The following is a 14,123-nucleotide window of genomic DNA, read 5'->3' as shown; positions in this document are numbered from 1 at the left end:
ATAATGCTGACATAAACATATTCAAAACCCATCTTGAACAGCTGAGTGAGGTAAACATGCAAATTCTGGAGGCGGTGGACATTGATAATGCCACAAGCCTTTTCATGAGCAAACTAAGTGAGGCTGCTCAGCTTGCTGCACCGAGAAATCGGCATGAAGTAGAGGCCTCCAGACCACTTCAACTTCCTCCCAGTATATTGGCACTGCTCAGGCTAAAACGAAGAGTTCGAAAAGAATATGCTAGAACAGGTGATCCCCGCATGCAACAGATCCACAGTAGACTGGCCAACTGCCTGCATAAGGCCCTTGCTCGAAGAAAGCAGGCCCAAATAGATACCTTCTTGGATAACTTGGGTGCTGACGCGAGCACAAATTACTCACTGTGGCGTATCACGAAACGGTTCAAAGCTCAGCCCACCCCAAAATCAGCAATCAAAAATCCGTCTGGTGGCTGGTGTCGCACTAGCTTGGAAAAAACTGAAGTGTTCGCTAACAACCTTGAGCAACGTTTTACACCCTATAACTATGCACCGGAAAGTCTCTGTCGTCAGGTTGAAGAATACTTGGAATCGCCCTTTCAAATGAGCCTGCCTCCGAGTGCTGTCACACTGGAAGAAGTGAAGAATTTAATAGCCAAGCTGCCACTTAAGAAAGCTCCTGGAGAAGATCTTCTTGATAATAGAACCATTAGACTTCTCCCAGATCAAGCATTGCAGTTCCTTGTCTTAATATTCAACAGCGTTCTTGATGTTGGCTACTTTCCGAAAGCTTGGAAATCGGCGAGCATAATTATGATCCATAAGACTGGAAAAACACCGACAGACGTTGACTCGTACAGGCCCATCAGCTTACTCCCATCTCTGGGTAAAATTATGGAGAGGCTGATCCTAAACAGGCTGCTCACATGCAAGGATGTTACCAAAGCGATTCCCAAATTTCAGTTTGGCTTCCGGTTGCAGCACGGTACTCCTGAGCAACTACATAGAGTAGTGAACTTTGCTCTGGAAGCTATGGAAAACAAGGAGTATGCAGTAGGTGCCTTTCTTGATATTCAACAGGCATTTGACAGAGTCTGGCACCCTGGGCTCCTGTACAAAGCGAAGAGGCTGTTCCCGCCGCAGCTATATTTGGTTGTTAAAAGTTTCCTGGAAGAACGCACATTCCACGTCTCTGTTGATGGGTACAAATCAACAATCAAGCCAATTGCAGCTGGAGTTCCTCAAGGAAGCGTTCTTGGCCCAACCCTATACTCAGTTTTTGCTTCGGACATGCCTACTCACACACCAGTCACAGAGGTAGACGAAGAAGATGTGCTCATAGCCACCTACGCTGACGATACTGCTGTGCTCACGAAAAGTAAAAGTATCCTGGCTGCCACTTCTGGTCTACAGGAATACCTGGATGCATTCCAGCAATGGGCTGAGAACTGGAATGTGCGCATCAACGCTGAGAAGTGTGCCAATGTGACGTTCGCCAACCGAACAGGTAGCTGTCCGGGTGTCAGTCTGAATGGGAGACTGATCAGACACCATCAGGCTTATAAATACCTTGGTATTACCCTCGATAGGAAGCTCACCTTCAGCAGGCACATCACAAATATTCAGCAAGCGTTCAGAACCAAGGTTGCTCGGATGTCTTGGCTCATTGCACCACGCAACAAACTGTCGCTTGGCTGCAAGGTCAATATTTACAAGTCCATATTGGCCCCCTGCCTGTTCTACGGTCTGCAGGTATACGGCATTGCTGCGAAGAGTCACCTTAATAAGATCCGGATCTTACAGGCGAAGACCTTAAGAAGAATTTCGGGGGCTCCTTGGTATATGAGAACAAGAGACATCGAACGCGACCTCAAGGTGCCCAAATTAGGAGACAAGCTCCAGAACATCGCCCAAAAATATATGGAAAGGCTTAATGTACACCCCAACAGCCTAGCAAGGAAGCTAGGAACTGCAGCTGTGGTCAATGCTGACCCTCGGACTAGAGTCAGAAGAAGACTCAAGCGACACCACCCTCATGACCTCCCTAACCTGGTTTTGACCTAGAAAGTCTTAGTTTTAAAATTCATTAGAATAATCAAATAAATAATAATTACTATGTTATATCAACTATTATAATTCTCCCTATCATTTTTAGGATTAAAAATCTGTTAGTCTTAAGTAACCAAGACACATTGTAAAATAAAATAATTTAAGCAGATCAAATTAAGTTGCCGCATGGGTAACAGTGCGTTGATCAAATAATAAAAACATCAAAAAAAAAAAAAAAATGTACATATATGTGTGTAACGGTAATCAAAGTATGCGACGCTGGCAAACGCAAAGTGTTGCCTGTTTTTCGGGGACTGGGAGATGGTGAAATGTAAAACCTTTAAAACCGCCTGTAGCCCGGATAAAAAGTTTCTTTAATTGGCAGCCGGAGATGCGAATATCCTATGCTCGGAAATCTGTTAACTTTTCCACTCGCCACGCTTCCAAATTCATTTGCGTGCCACGCGGCGTATGCGTAATACTCACCCTTATGCGTCGCATGGCCTGAACAATCTCGGCTCGAGTGTTCGGTCGTGGCACCTCTTCCCAGCCAACGAACTGCAATGGATATAAAGGATATTTGTTATTGTTGAATGCTCAAACAATGGCCACAAAGGATTTTCATGTTTGCCCAACAGCCAAAGTGACAGGCTTTATAAACAAGTTAATTAATTAAATTGTAAACCTCTTAAAATTCCCCAAAAATATATATGTATAACAAAAATTGCAGCAATAAAATAATTTATATATAGTAACCGCAAGCGATTCTGTTGCCAACAGCCTCGACACAGTAAGCTGCATTCCTATTTATAGTTGGTTTAATTTTCTAAATTTAAGCGACGAACTGCCCTTTGCCAAGTTTTACATCGGCCACGATCCATCAATTGCTAAACTCATATATGTTTTTCATTTCGCTGTCACTCAACCATATGGGTATAAATTTGGTGGATTTGTGCAAATTTATGGCCAAAAACTGAATGCAAACTGCGGTGACAGCAATTGTTTGAAAATAAAAATTGCAATTTTAATGCACAATTTTTGTGTTGTTTGCTTTCGGGTATTTGTTTTACGGCGAATGCAGCTCAAGGATAACAAATGCGTAGATATGGACCTAGATCTGCGAATTTTATTACAGTGACAACAACAATTTAAATGCGAAATGACATGACAACAACCACGTCCAACCAGCAGAGTGAAAGATACGCTGATGATGCCATCGTCGACTGACAGTGACAAAATGTGCATGAGATAGCAGTCACGCCCCCAACGCCTCCCATTCCATCAGATATATGCAAAAACACACCCACACACACACGCTACACTTATTCGAACAATTGAAATAAGTATGTAGTGAAGAGGGTTCATTTTTCGTTGGAAATGCCTTTCGCCTCGCCGAATGTCCTTATGGAGATATTTATTTTGGAATATTTCACGATAATAGAAGGTTTCTATTTATGGCAGCCAGCATATGTCTATTCTCCATGATCTATGTCAAGTTATGGTAAACAAATCGAAAGTTTTTGCGCCACATTGCGATGAATTTCTGCGAATCCTAATTTGCTGGATGATTAATGTTCTGTTCTGTGGATATAAGGGATATGGCGTGTGCCGAATCCATATTTTTTCACACGAATCCAAAAATAGCACTAGTCAAATTTTGATATTCGGCAGAAAATAGATTTTCTCACATTAATTGAGAAAATTATTAGAGAAACATCAACTGAGTTAGGTAATGCCAGTGCTAATTGATTTCCACCTACGCCCTGACGAAGGCCATGTGCCCTAAAAGTCTGGAAGGCAGTTTATTAGTCAGTAAAGGCGTATGTTTACTTCTGCCGACTACACTTATGATTATGCAGATGTTAAAAAAAATGTATAAATATTTTTAAAATACTCGCTCGCTGAAGTTCATACATCCAAGCATGCCAGGGCATATAAATAGATATTTGCATGCCATTGCCATTCAAAGGGTTATGAAGCGAAGCTTTAAACTTCCCACAAAAGCCATCCGGCAGTAAGGCCATAAAAGCCATTTACAAAGCGAAAAGCAGCCGAAGATGGAGTAGAAAAGAAGGAAAATGGCATGGGAAAAAAGCGAAAATGCGAAAAAAAAGGCAGAAACGAAACTCTCACTCTCGCCCACAAATATTTGGATTGCATTAAATTCATGCAAACACAAAGGATCAAGGATACACAGAGCGCTTATCCTCTCCTAGCTAGACAAATCCCCGCGCAAATAAAATAAAGAAAACCAACTTCAGACTCGGAAAAGCGTTTCGCTCACTCTTTTTTGCCTAGCTTTTCCTATTGCCTTTCGCTCCACATCTCCATCTCTATTTCCCTTTCAGTTTTCCCCGCCCAGTGCCATTCGCATCCTTTTTTTCACTTAAAAACCATTCCAGTGCGACGGCTCTATGCAAATAGCCGCTGGACTTTGTTCGTCGCTTCGTTTAAATTCATTTACTTTGATTAAAACCCCAGCCAAGAGTGGACCCTTTCGTCCTGCAAAGTAGTAAACTTTTATACATCTTTGCGTGGGACTAGACGCCTTCGCTCGCAGCCGAGTTCATACTTTATTTAAGGCCATAACTTTACCTTTGTAAACAACAAACGATATGGATTCGTTTTAACTGTTTCAAAATTTCATAGTTATTAGATATGATTTTACAAGATTTTTGTTAGTAATCTACTTTCGCTTTAATACGTTCACACATACATACTTGTTTATTTAAGGATACTCCGGTTTATTACCCATTTATTGCTATAACAAATAATTGTTTGGTTTTCTTAAGCAAATGGTTGTTTAAGACATTTTTTCTGTGTATACAATTTAAGGTTTCAAAGGTTTATGACCCGCATTACGTTTATTGGTAAATATTGTTGATTCTGTTTTGATTATGAGTTTTGTAAAAAAAAACTCACGTTTCTTATTCCACTTTCTATGGCGTTTTCACCATCCATTAATTGCGAGCAATGAAATCGATTTTCCCCACTTCCAGTTCTATTTTCATACATTTGTTTATTTACACTTGATCGTTCGGGCGAAAGACAAGTTAAAAGTCAAAAGCTGGCCACGTCTGTTGGCCCTCTCCGTGTGACGTCAGTACGAAACAGTCGAAATGCTCAAGGTGTCCTGAGATATAACCTGCCATTTGTTCGCAAAAAAAAGCAATTAAGCCGCTCTTACAGTCACCCCATAAATCCCGACTAAGATCATCAAGAAATTGAATGTTGAATTAAGAGATTTGAAGGGGGTGCAACACAAAAAATTAGATGGCTTGTAAATGGCTTGAGGACCACGTTTAGCCGATGGCCCAACGACAAACAGATTAGAACAGCTTAGTTGGCCGGCAAAAAAAAATATGCGAAAAATGAATAAAAGAAAGCCCCTTGGCGCTGCATAAAAAATGTGAAAAACTCTGGAAAAGGATTTGGTTTTTGGCTTGCCTTTCAGCCTTCCGCCAGCGTTTCGGCCATGGCTAATGGCGCTTCAGGCCGGACCAGCTTTCATGTTCGCCTTCCACTGCCCCTTTTGCTCTTTTGGATTTGCCTTTCAACAATGCGAAACATTTGTTTGCACAGCTTTGCCGGCTACGACGGGCTGAAGCGTTGAAAACATAATTTTTCTCGGTTTATTTACCCAAAAAAAAAAAGAAATGAAATATAAAAAAACATTTATGTGTACACGCAACCCCTGACCCTGGTGGCACATTTTTTGTCGCAATGCTGCAGGGTGCTACCAATTGCTTTTCCTTCTTTAAATGCTAATCCACTAAAGGGGTTTTATGTTTCGATGGATACGAAAACAGAGATTAAACATAAAATTGTACTTAAAATATAAATCACTTGAGTGTGCTTCATAAGTAGGATGCCATCAAGATCGAATCGCATTAAGTATTATCACCAATATCTAAAAGATTATCTGTATAATACCAACAATTTATTTACTTTACACTATACCTTACCACCCTCATGACCTCCCTAACCTGGTTTTGACCTAGAAAGTCTTAGTTTTAAAATTCATTAGAATAATCAAATAAATAATAATTACTATGTTATATCAACTATTATAATTCTCCCTATCATTTTTAGGATTAAAAATCTGTTAGTCTTAAGTAACCAAGACACATTGTAAAATAAAATAATTTAAGCAGATCAAATTAAGTTGCCGCATGGGTAACAGTGCGTTGATCAAATAATAAAAACATCATCATAAAAAAAAAAAAAAAAAAAAAAAAAAAAAAAAACACTATACCTTACATTTGCGGATTTATAAAGCCTATTTTTGGGCAGTCAATGCCATTAAAAGCTTTCGGTGCTAACACCTCGTTGTGAGTGGAATTTTTAGTGTGTAGTAATAAATTATGAAATGTGAAAAGTACATTTCAGTAACCCCTTGCACATATTCCCTTACACACATTCATGTTTAACATTTGCTTTACACGTGTGTTGATATGCAAAAAACATTGCATAGTTTTCAGGGCAAATGAGCATATGAGAGGATGGGGAAAAATTTGAAATAACGAGATAACTGCGGAAAAGCTCTTGCTCTTTCCCCGAGAATCTCTTTCGCCACTAATTCGACATGTGTAAGAAATTTAAGAATTAATTAGGAAAATAGAACGAAAATTTAAAAGCGAGATGATATGTTGAAGCCTCAACGAAAATAGATCAAGTCGTATGGTATTTATAAGTAGTAAATTGACGCTGTTTATTGAAACATTTAATTGGCCACTTTGAGAACTCTTCATTGGAAATTCGTTTTAAAATTGTTGATTGAGAATTTGATGTCTTCATTTGTTTATCGATGCGGCAGGGGTAAAAAGCATGTGTGTAGAGGAATTTCTTTGATGAATGTTTTTCATTTTGAGTGCAGGCTAAATAAAGTTTGCCTTGGCCTTGGTTTAATAGCTCGGTATTTTGAGTTATTTAATTAAAGCGATGATAAAATGAAGTGTGTTTTAAATTAAAATATTTAGCACGAACAGTAGCTAAAGTTTAAGCTCCTTAAATTGCATATAACAAAGGTAGTTCCTGAAGTAATTGCACAAAAAAAAATGTATGTACAGCAAAGTCCTTTTTTACTGCCCGAGCACAACGCACAGTCTTAAAGAAAAGCTTGCGTAAAACATTTAAAAACAAGCTCAACAGGACGAACTTAAACCTGAAACTGCAGGGATGGAATGGGAAAGCAGCCCCAAGAATTTTCGCTAATAATGTTAATTCCATTGCCACCTTCTGCACCGCCCAACTTCCAGTGAAAACCACCGCAGATAATCAGCATCTCCTGGTTGCTGTACTTCCTCTTGGCTTTTGTTTTGCTTTCATCTCGGGTTTTAGTTTTCTGCTGTCTCGGCCATCCTGTCTTCAGTCCTTTTCCTTCCCTTCTGTTGCGCAACTTAACTTCCGTTTGGGTTTCCCGCCCAATAACCAACAGGCAAACCAAACCACCCATCAGCCTCGTTTCAGGCCATTTCATTAGCATCATCCAGCCAGGAGCCAACTTAATGAGATGGCGGGCAAAACTTTGAGCTGTCTTTTTGGTTTTTTGTTATGCATAACTTTGGGCATTTGGCTTGTGCTTAATTTAAAACAATTATTTGACGAGCTGTAAGTGGCCACTGCCGCAGGCCAACTTGGCTCAAACCGAATCAAAGGTTGGTCGAAAGCGAAACGCAAGTCTTCTCTTCACTCATCTACAAATTGCATTTGGCCAAAATGCAAATGCAAATCGTTTGGCAAATAGCACGCCCATCCCTATTATATCTCAACTATGATAATTTGCTGGCCGTTAAGCCAGCGGGAAAATGCGCAGCTCGAATGCAAACTGCAAACAAATGAGTTTGTCTGGTCGAATAAATCATGTCGTGGGATTTGGGGTTGCAGTTGGAAATGGAAGTGTGCCCCCCTTTATCAGCTACTCGAAACTAAAGTGCAAAGTCAGGCTGCCTAAGTGGCGTGAAGTGAAATGCTTTCTTTTAGCCAACACTCGCGGCAACAAGTTAAGTGCAAGTTAAATCAACATCTGAATTTCCACCGTGCTAAAAACACCGGATAGAAGAAGAAGCTCGCTAGGTGCAAATGAAATGAGCAAAAAAGTGCACTGCGAGAAAATCAGACTGATTAAAAGAAATCATAAGATATGGTTCTTCTTAAGCTGCAAAATGTAATGTCTAGCAATGAAGCATATTTCTTATTTATTCCAATCTAGCTTAATAATTCATGAATATCATGCTAATTTTTTTTTAAACTGTCAATTTTATACCTCTATGAAGAGTGTTCTTCCAACTTATTCCCTCCACTTGGCCATAAACCTGCATGTGAGTCTCACCATCGGATGGCTAATAAAAAACCAAAGACTTGCTTTCTGTGGGTCTGCATTTGCATAAGCCGGCTTTGGGGTCTTTGATTGGCCCCAGCCATGGAGTGCGATTGGATATGTAGGCATTACTCACCTAATCCATCAATGACTAGCCCATGTAATAGTCAGTTTCCGGTGGAAAAAAAGATACAAATTATGCTTTCTGTTTCGTGCACTTCACACTCCACAGACATAAAACTCTAAGCTAATAATAAACGATGCGAAAGAAATGGAAAAGCAAAGAAAAGACAGGGAAAACGATAAACTATTATCTGAGTGGAGATAATAAAAAAAAAATATGAGTTGGGGCGACTTTAGTTGCATTCTTTGTTTGTTCTTTGTTACGACTTTCGCCTCACTTCATTAACTCCCCTCGCTCAATTGTGGAGTATCAAGTTTTATTGGCCCCATAGTTCAGTTCGGTTCACTTCGGTTCAGTTTATATCGGCCCTATGGAAAAGTAAAAGTTTCTGTTGGCTGCTGTCCAGCGGGGTGACCCATATATCTATATGCTATGTAGTATCCCACAGATATTCGGGTTCTTTTTAAACAAAGCGAATCGAAACGGAATGCATTATGCAAATGCAGCTGCCACACCACGCCAGCATGCAAGAAATGCATCACGAGGCGAGAGTATTTATATTATGATGAGGCAACCATGTCGGGATCTATCTGACCCCGATCCCTCCAGAGATACATACGTATGTGGGTGTTTGTGGGTAAGTGAAATGTTTTGTTCGAGCATAGTCGGGGAATACAACAACCATACAACATGCCATACAGACAGTGGACATGCCTTGTTCTTCACATGTAATTGCAAATCAAATGAGCCGGGATTAGACAAGCGTATCGTGCTGGGATACGGAACATCTACGTCTTCTTGATTTATATGTGCCCTGGTTTTGGCATACTTCAGCTGGAATAACATCGCCGCAAAGTTTCCTCCAAAAGTTTTGGTTCTGTTTTCACAGATAGAGAGAGAGAGTGAGAGAACAGGAACCACGGTGGCGGTAAAGTTTACTAGTCAAAGGTAAAATCAATAAACGAGTTACCATTTGGACAGTGAACATCGTACACAAAACGCCACCCAAGTTACCAACAACCACCCTCTTCGACTTGGCCATAAACAATTGTGGGTACGAGTACTGAGGGCGACAAAGCGTACACAAGTGGAACAATAATAACAAAGCAGAAAATCAATTGGAAGTACTTAGGCAAACAATGGACCAAAGTAATGAAAGAAAAGCCCAGTGGCCAAAAAAGAATGAGAACAATAAAGGCCTCTCCTCCATCCCCTTTGATCTTATTTTGTAACAATCCAATTTAGCACAAGGCGATTATTTTGATGCCAAAATTGGGAGTAGCTTAAACGATACCTTTAATTACAGATTTATAAAAATATATACCAGAAACATTAATCTTTTACTTGTAATCTTTTAACGAATCGAATATAAATGAAATTTCATCTGCCAAACTGTTAAATTTATTTTGATTTATTATTTATTTTTGTGCAAAGCCGCAGTGTTTGCACACCAAGTGGCCCAAAAACACATTTAATATTAAATGATAATAATTTGATAATATAGTTTCGTATTATATCAAGCCACAAACAGGTTAAACATTATTTTTTTTGTAATGGTAAACTTTGAATAGATCTCCAAAGAGGAGGAGCACCAGAGCTTTGTGGGATGAAAATAAAGCCGAAGCGCAAACAAAAATGAAAATAAATAAATTGCGTGCCTTCCACAAACGCACAAGTGGACGCGAAATGGGCAAAGAGCACGGGGCGTATGAGTAATGCGTCACAGCAGCTAAACGAGCGGAAGCGTTTAATTAGCAGCTTTAATAATTCAATCAGCGTTATATGCTCCCTCAGCCCCCTCTGACTGTGCGTGTATGCTGACCGCTAATTTTTATACAGCAATTTAACCATTTTATTATTGTTATTATTTGCGTTTCTTTCCTCTGCCTTTTATTCGACTGGTGTAAATTTCACAAACAAGTGCTAAACAGACTTAAACGCTTGGCGCCTCCAATTATTCCCATCTCAATTTCCATGGATTTACTCTGGCCGGTCACACATTTTATTGAACAACCTTATTATTGGGCAGATGTGGCTGGCAATTGGGTGTTTGGATGGTTGGGTGGGTGGTTGGTTGGTTACTTGCGGTGCCTTTTGAAATAAATTGTGTGGCTTTTTGGGGGGTGGTTTTTTAGCCATGTGGGGGTTGGGGATTGGGGGTTTCGGTTGGAGCTGTGTTGGTTTCTGTTTGGCCACCTGCTGGGTTGCCAGGGCTTAAACACAGCCACTGTGGGGTTAATGAACTCCATCTAATTGGGTTACCACTCACCGGTTAGTGGTTAGCTCAACCAAAAAATACTACTTACAAAATGCAAATTAGTCGGTACATTATTGGTTTTATGTTTCTGGACAACAGCTCCTCCTTGGTCCTGTTGGCCATTTTAAAGCGTCAAAATTGCAAATCTTCGTCGCACGTACATATATGGCTAAAATTGCATCGCAATAAATTTCAGCAATGCCAATGGCCAACAGAGCCGGAGGCGAAACGATGGGAGTGTTTGCCGCGACTGCTTAATGAAAAAGTAGCCAGGGCAGCCAGCAAAAACACAGGCAAAGGCAATGGCAAGACCTGGTCAATTGCCATTGATGTCCAAGAACAGACAAACATACAGCCAGCTAGAGAGCTACACTCGGAGATAAGTTGTTGAAGAAAAAATGTTACCTTATATACATAAGTTACTAAATTTAAGGTACCTTGCTTAGTACAAACTTTCTGATCTTGCCAAAATTATTATTCTTTATATATTCTTTATATTTGTATCGTACATTTTTAAACCTTCAACCAATTGTTTCCCGTGCATACAAACACCGTCGGAATAGACAGACATCCAGAAATAGCTAGACGCAGTCGCAGTTGGAGGCTGTGTAAAAAGCATCAAAGCCAGCGCCAAATGTTGACTCTTGCCTGCAACATGGCCATGTCCAATGTGCGTGCATCTTGGCTTTTTCTACTACCTGCAACCGACTGACTTTAGCCCACTCCCAGGCCATTCAATCCATGGCCAAATCGGTCGCTGCAGCTGAGCTTTGATTTGATGACCGTATGTCCCATGTTCGCTTTCTGTTTCGCCTCCAACTCCAACTCCATCATCATCTCCATTTCCATCGAGCATTTCACTTTGTGTCGCCTGCGAGCGAGTGAAATCCAGAAACTTGGCCTCCGCATCTAGCAATCGACGGATCAGCCTAAATGACTGCATCCGCCGTGCGAGAATAGAATCGGCTATGAAGTAATTTCATGCCAGTTCAGATAGCTAAGCTAAACTGGACCGCAATTATAATCAATTCTAGCTCGGATCACACAAAGAAAAATATTGAATATTATATCTATGAACTAATTCAACAAGCTGAATCTTGATTCTTAAGCATTTTTAACAAATATCATATCATTCATTTCACCTTTGCACATTTTCTTAAAATGAATACTATTTTTGTATAATTAAACCAATAACATTCTAATTCAATTTCGGCTTTTAGTATATAGTGTGTTTTCCTCTGTGCCAAACTCTGGAATCGAGTGTAAAACTAATTTCAGCAACGATGCCCAAATGATAGCACACACAAACAGCACCGATGCGGATCCAGTTTCATTATTGTTCCGAGTCAGAAGCGTCAATTGCCTAACTAGAACAATAGCATCTGTGGTGCATCAGGCACAGAAGCTCTTGTGCCGTTGCCTTTCCCATTAGACCAGAGCAAATATAATTACCAAGGCTAACTGGGGCAACAAAAATGCCAGGAAAATGCTAGGAGGAGCCCGGAAAAGCCGTACTAGCTGAGCCAGACGGCCGTGCTTTGGAGCGCATAAATGCATGTTAAAGTCAATTTATGCAGGCCAGACAATGCAGCTTAGATCCTCTTGGCATCCACTTTTGTGCCAGGTACAGATTGCCAACAAACACGTCCGGCTAGCACACATTCCCCAAGGGGCCAGGACACGTGCTTGTTAGCGTAATATGAACACCCCATTGCCTGTTTGAATATGTTAAGTGGCAGCCGGGATGACGGTGCGTATGAGCGATATATGCATTCCAACAGCTAGCCAACAATGGAATGCAATTTGCCATACAATCCCAGCCTGGCAATTAATTTTAGCTTTACACTCCCTATGGCAGCTAAGAAAAAAAAAACTAAAGAAAGTCGACTAAGCGAACCGAAAAATCTATGACAAATGGCCCGAACATATATCCACTCCCAAAGACAGAAGTTGCAAGACGAATGTGCAGCTTTTTCACAAATTTGACAGCTGCCGACAGTTGAAGGCAACTCTTCGGGGCGGACTTCAATTTTCCATCACATTTTGGGCTCAATGGTGTGAAGAAAAGCGTTTTTCAGCGGGAAAGTTTTTGGGGAAAAATGCTGCTGCCAACTAAAATTTTCCACTTCAATTGCCATTTGCCGCTATTCAACTTTAATTTAACTAATATGAAAAGGGAGACAAAAATCAATATGCCTAACGTGTGGCCGTCGGCGGAAATGTTTCTAGTCGTAAAAGAAATATTAAAACGAGATATGTATTACTATTTTTTTCTTTTGGGGACAATGCCTAATGGCACGCAACATGAGAGTTATGAAGTCAGGGCGGAAAAAAAAACGGGTGTGGACAAACGAAAATGGAAAAACATTAGGCAAAGTTCGGGGGAAAACCCAAAAAAAAAAAAAAAAGAAATAGGAAAGAAAATGTAATCGCGATATCTGCCTCCCTGTAGCGATCTGTTAATGATACTTTCCCGGTGAAAATCGCGAGAAAAATGGCAAAGAAACGAAACGAACTCGAAACGAGGACACGCACATTATATAGCAATTTGTGTGCTCGCTCTGGCAACAAAAAAAAAGCAAGTAAACTTCGCCCGACTTTCGCAACTGAAAGGCAAAAAGTTAAAAGCAATTTGGATTTTGGATTGGGGGCCAGTTTTTTTTAGCCACCTCACGCAACTTGAATTCCCCCATAAGGACATTGCAACAATTGTTCGCCAGTTGTTCGTTGTTCGTGAGAAAAGCCAATGTCAAGGTGTACGGAACGATTTTCTATTAATACCTGTCGACGCGCTATTTATTTTCGATTTAGTTTCCGAATGCTGGCATTGTGCATTCGATTCGATTGTTTACTACTTGCTCATTAATAATTTATAAGACATACCTCAACGGAATGCCATGATTCACGTTCCAAAATGGCTAAAAACTTTTGCTGCTGACTCAAAGTTCCTTGCTAATTCGATTCTTCTATTACATGAGCTAAATTGCTTGAGAGCTCGTCGACGAATGCGCCTCACTTTGCCAATTTTTTAATTAAATTTTTGTCGACCTACGGAAAAGCGTTGTCAGTTTGGCTCACATTGGTTCACAGTTCCCTTTTGCCGCCGGGCTGCAGCCTTTTCCAAATGTCTGTCCATTCTTTTTAATTGACAAAATTGATTAAAATGTTGCTTAACATTTTGCACCAAACTGACATTTATCTTAATTGCTGGGAAAATGTCGTTTGGAAAATAGAAAAACGGAGTCCAATGAAATCGGGCACGGATCCGAAAGATGGAGCTCTTAATTAGATAATGGCTGTCGGGGATGTTTGTAAATTGAATTTGCTGGAGATAAATGGAGCGTCAGTATTAAAAAGCAATTCTATATGAAGCAAACAAGTGAAATAAACCTACTT

At 40.3% G+C, this 14,123-nt stretch overlaps 1 protein-coding gene across 2 annotated transcripts in view, besides 2 other annotated features; it reads right to left on the bottom strand.

The window, feature by feature from the left end:
- Positions 1-2,265: part of a mobile genetic element that runs on past the window's edge.
- Positions 1-14,123, bottom strand: part of CG42673 (uncharacterized protein) — a 49,494-nt gene that overhangs the window by 18,478 nt on the left and 16,893 nt on the right. For both annotated transcript variants that reach the window (NM_001202149.2, NM_168352.2), the window contains exon 3: positions 2,514-2,585. In NM_001202149.2, coding sequence (NP_001189078.1) covers positions 2,514-2,585 — 72 coding nt within the window. The remainder of the gene's footprint in view (positions 1-2,513; positions 2,586-14,123) is intronic.
- Positions 5,991-6,254: a mobile genetic element.

Source organism: Drosophila melanogaster, chromosome 3L (genome assembly GCF_000001215.4).
Source record: "Drosophila melanogaster chromosome 3L".
Lineage (NCBI taxonomy): Eukaryota > Metazoa > Arthropoda > Insecta > Diptera > Drosophilidae > Drosophila > Drosophila melanogaster.
This window is presented reverse-complemented; position numbering and strand designations above follow the sequence as displayed.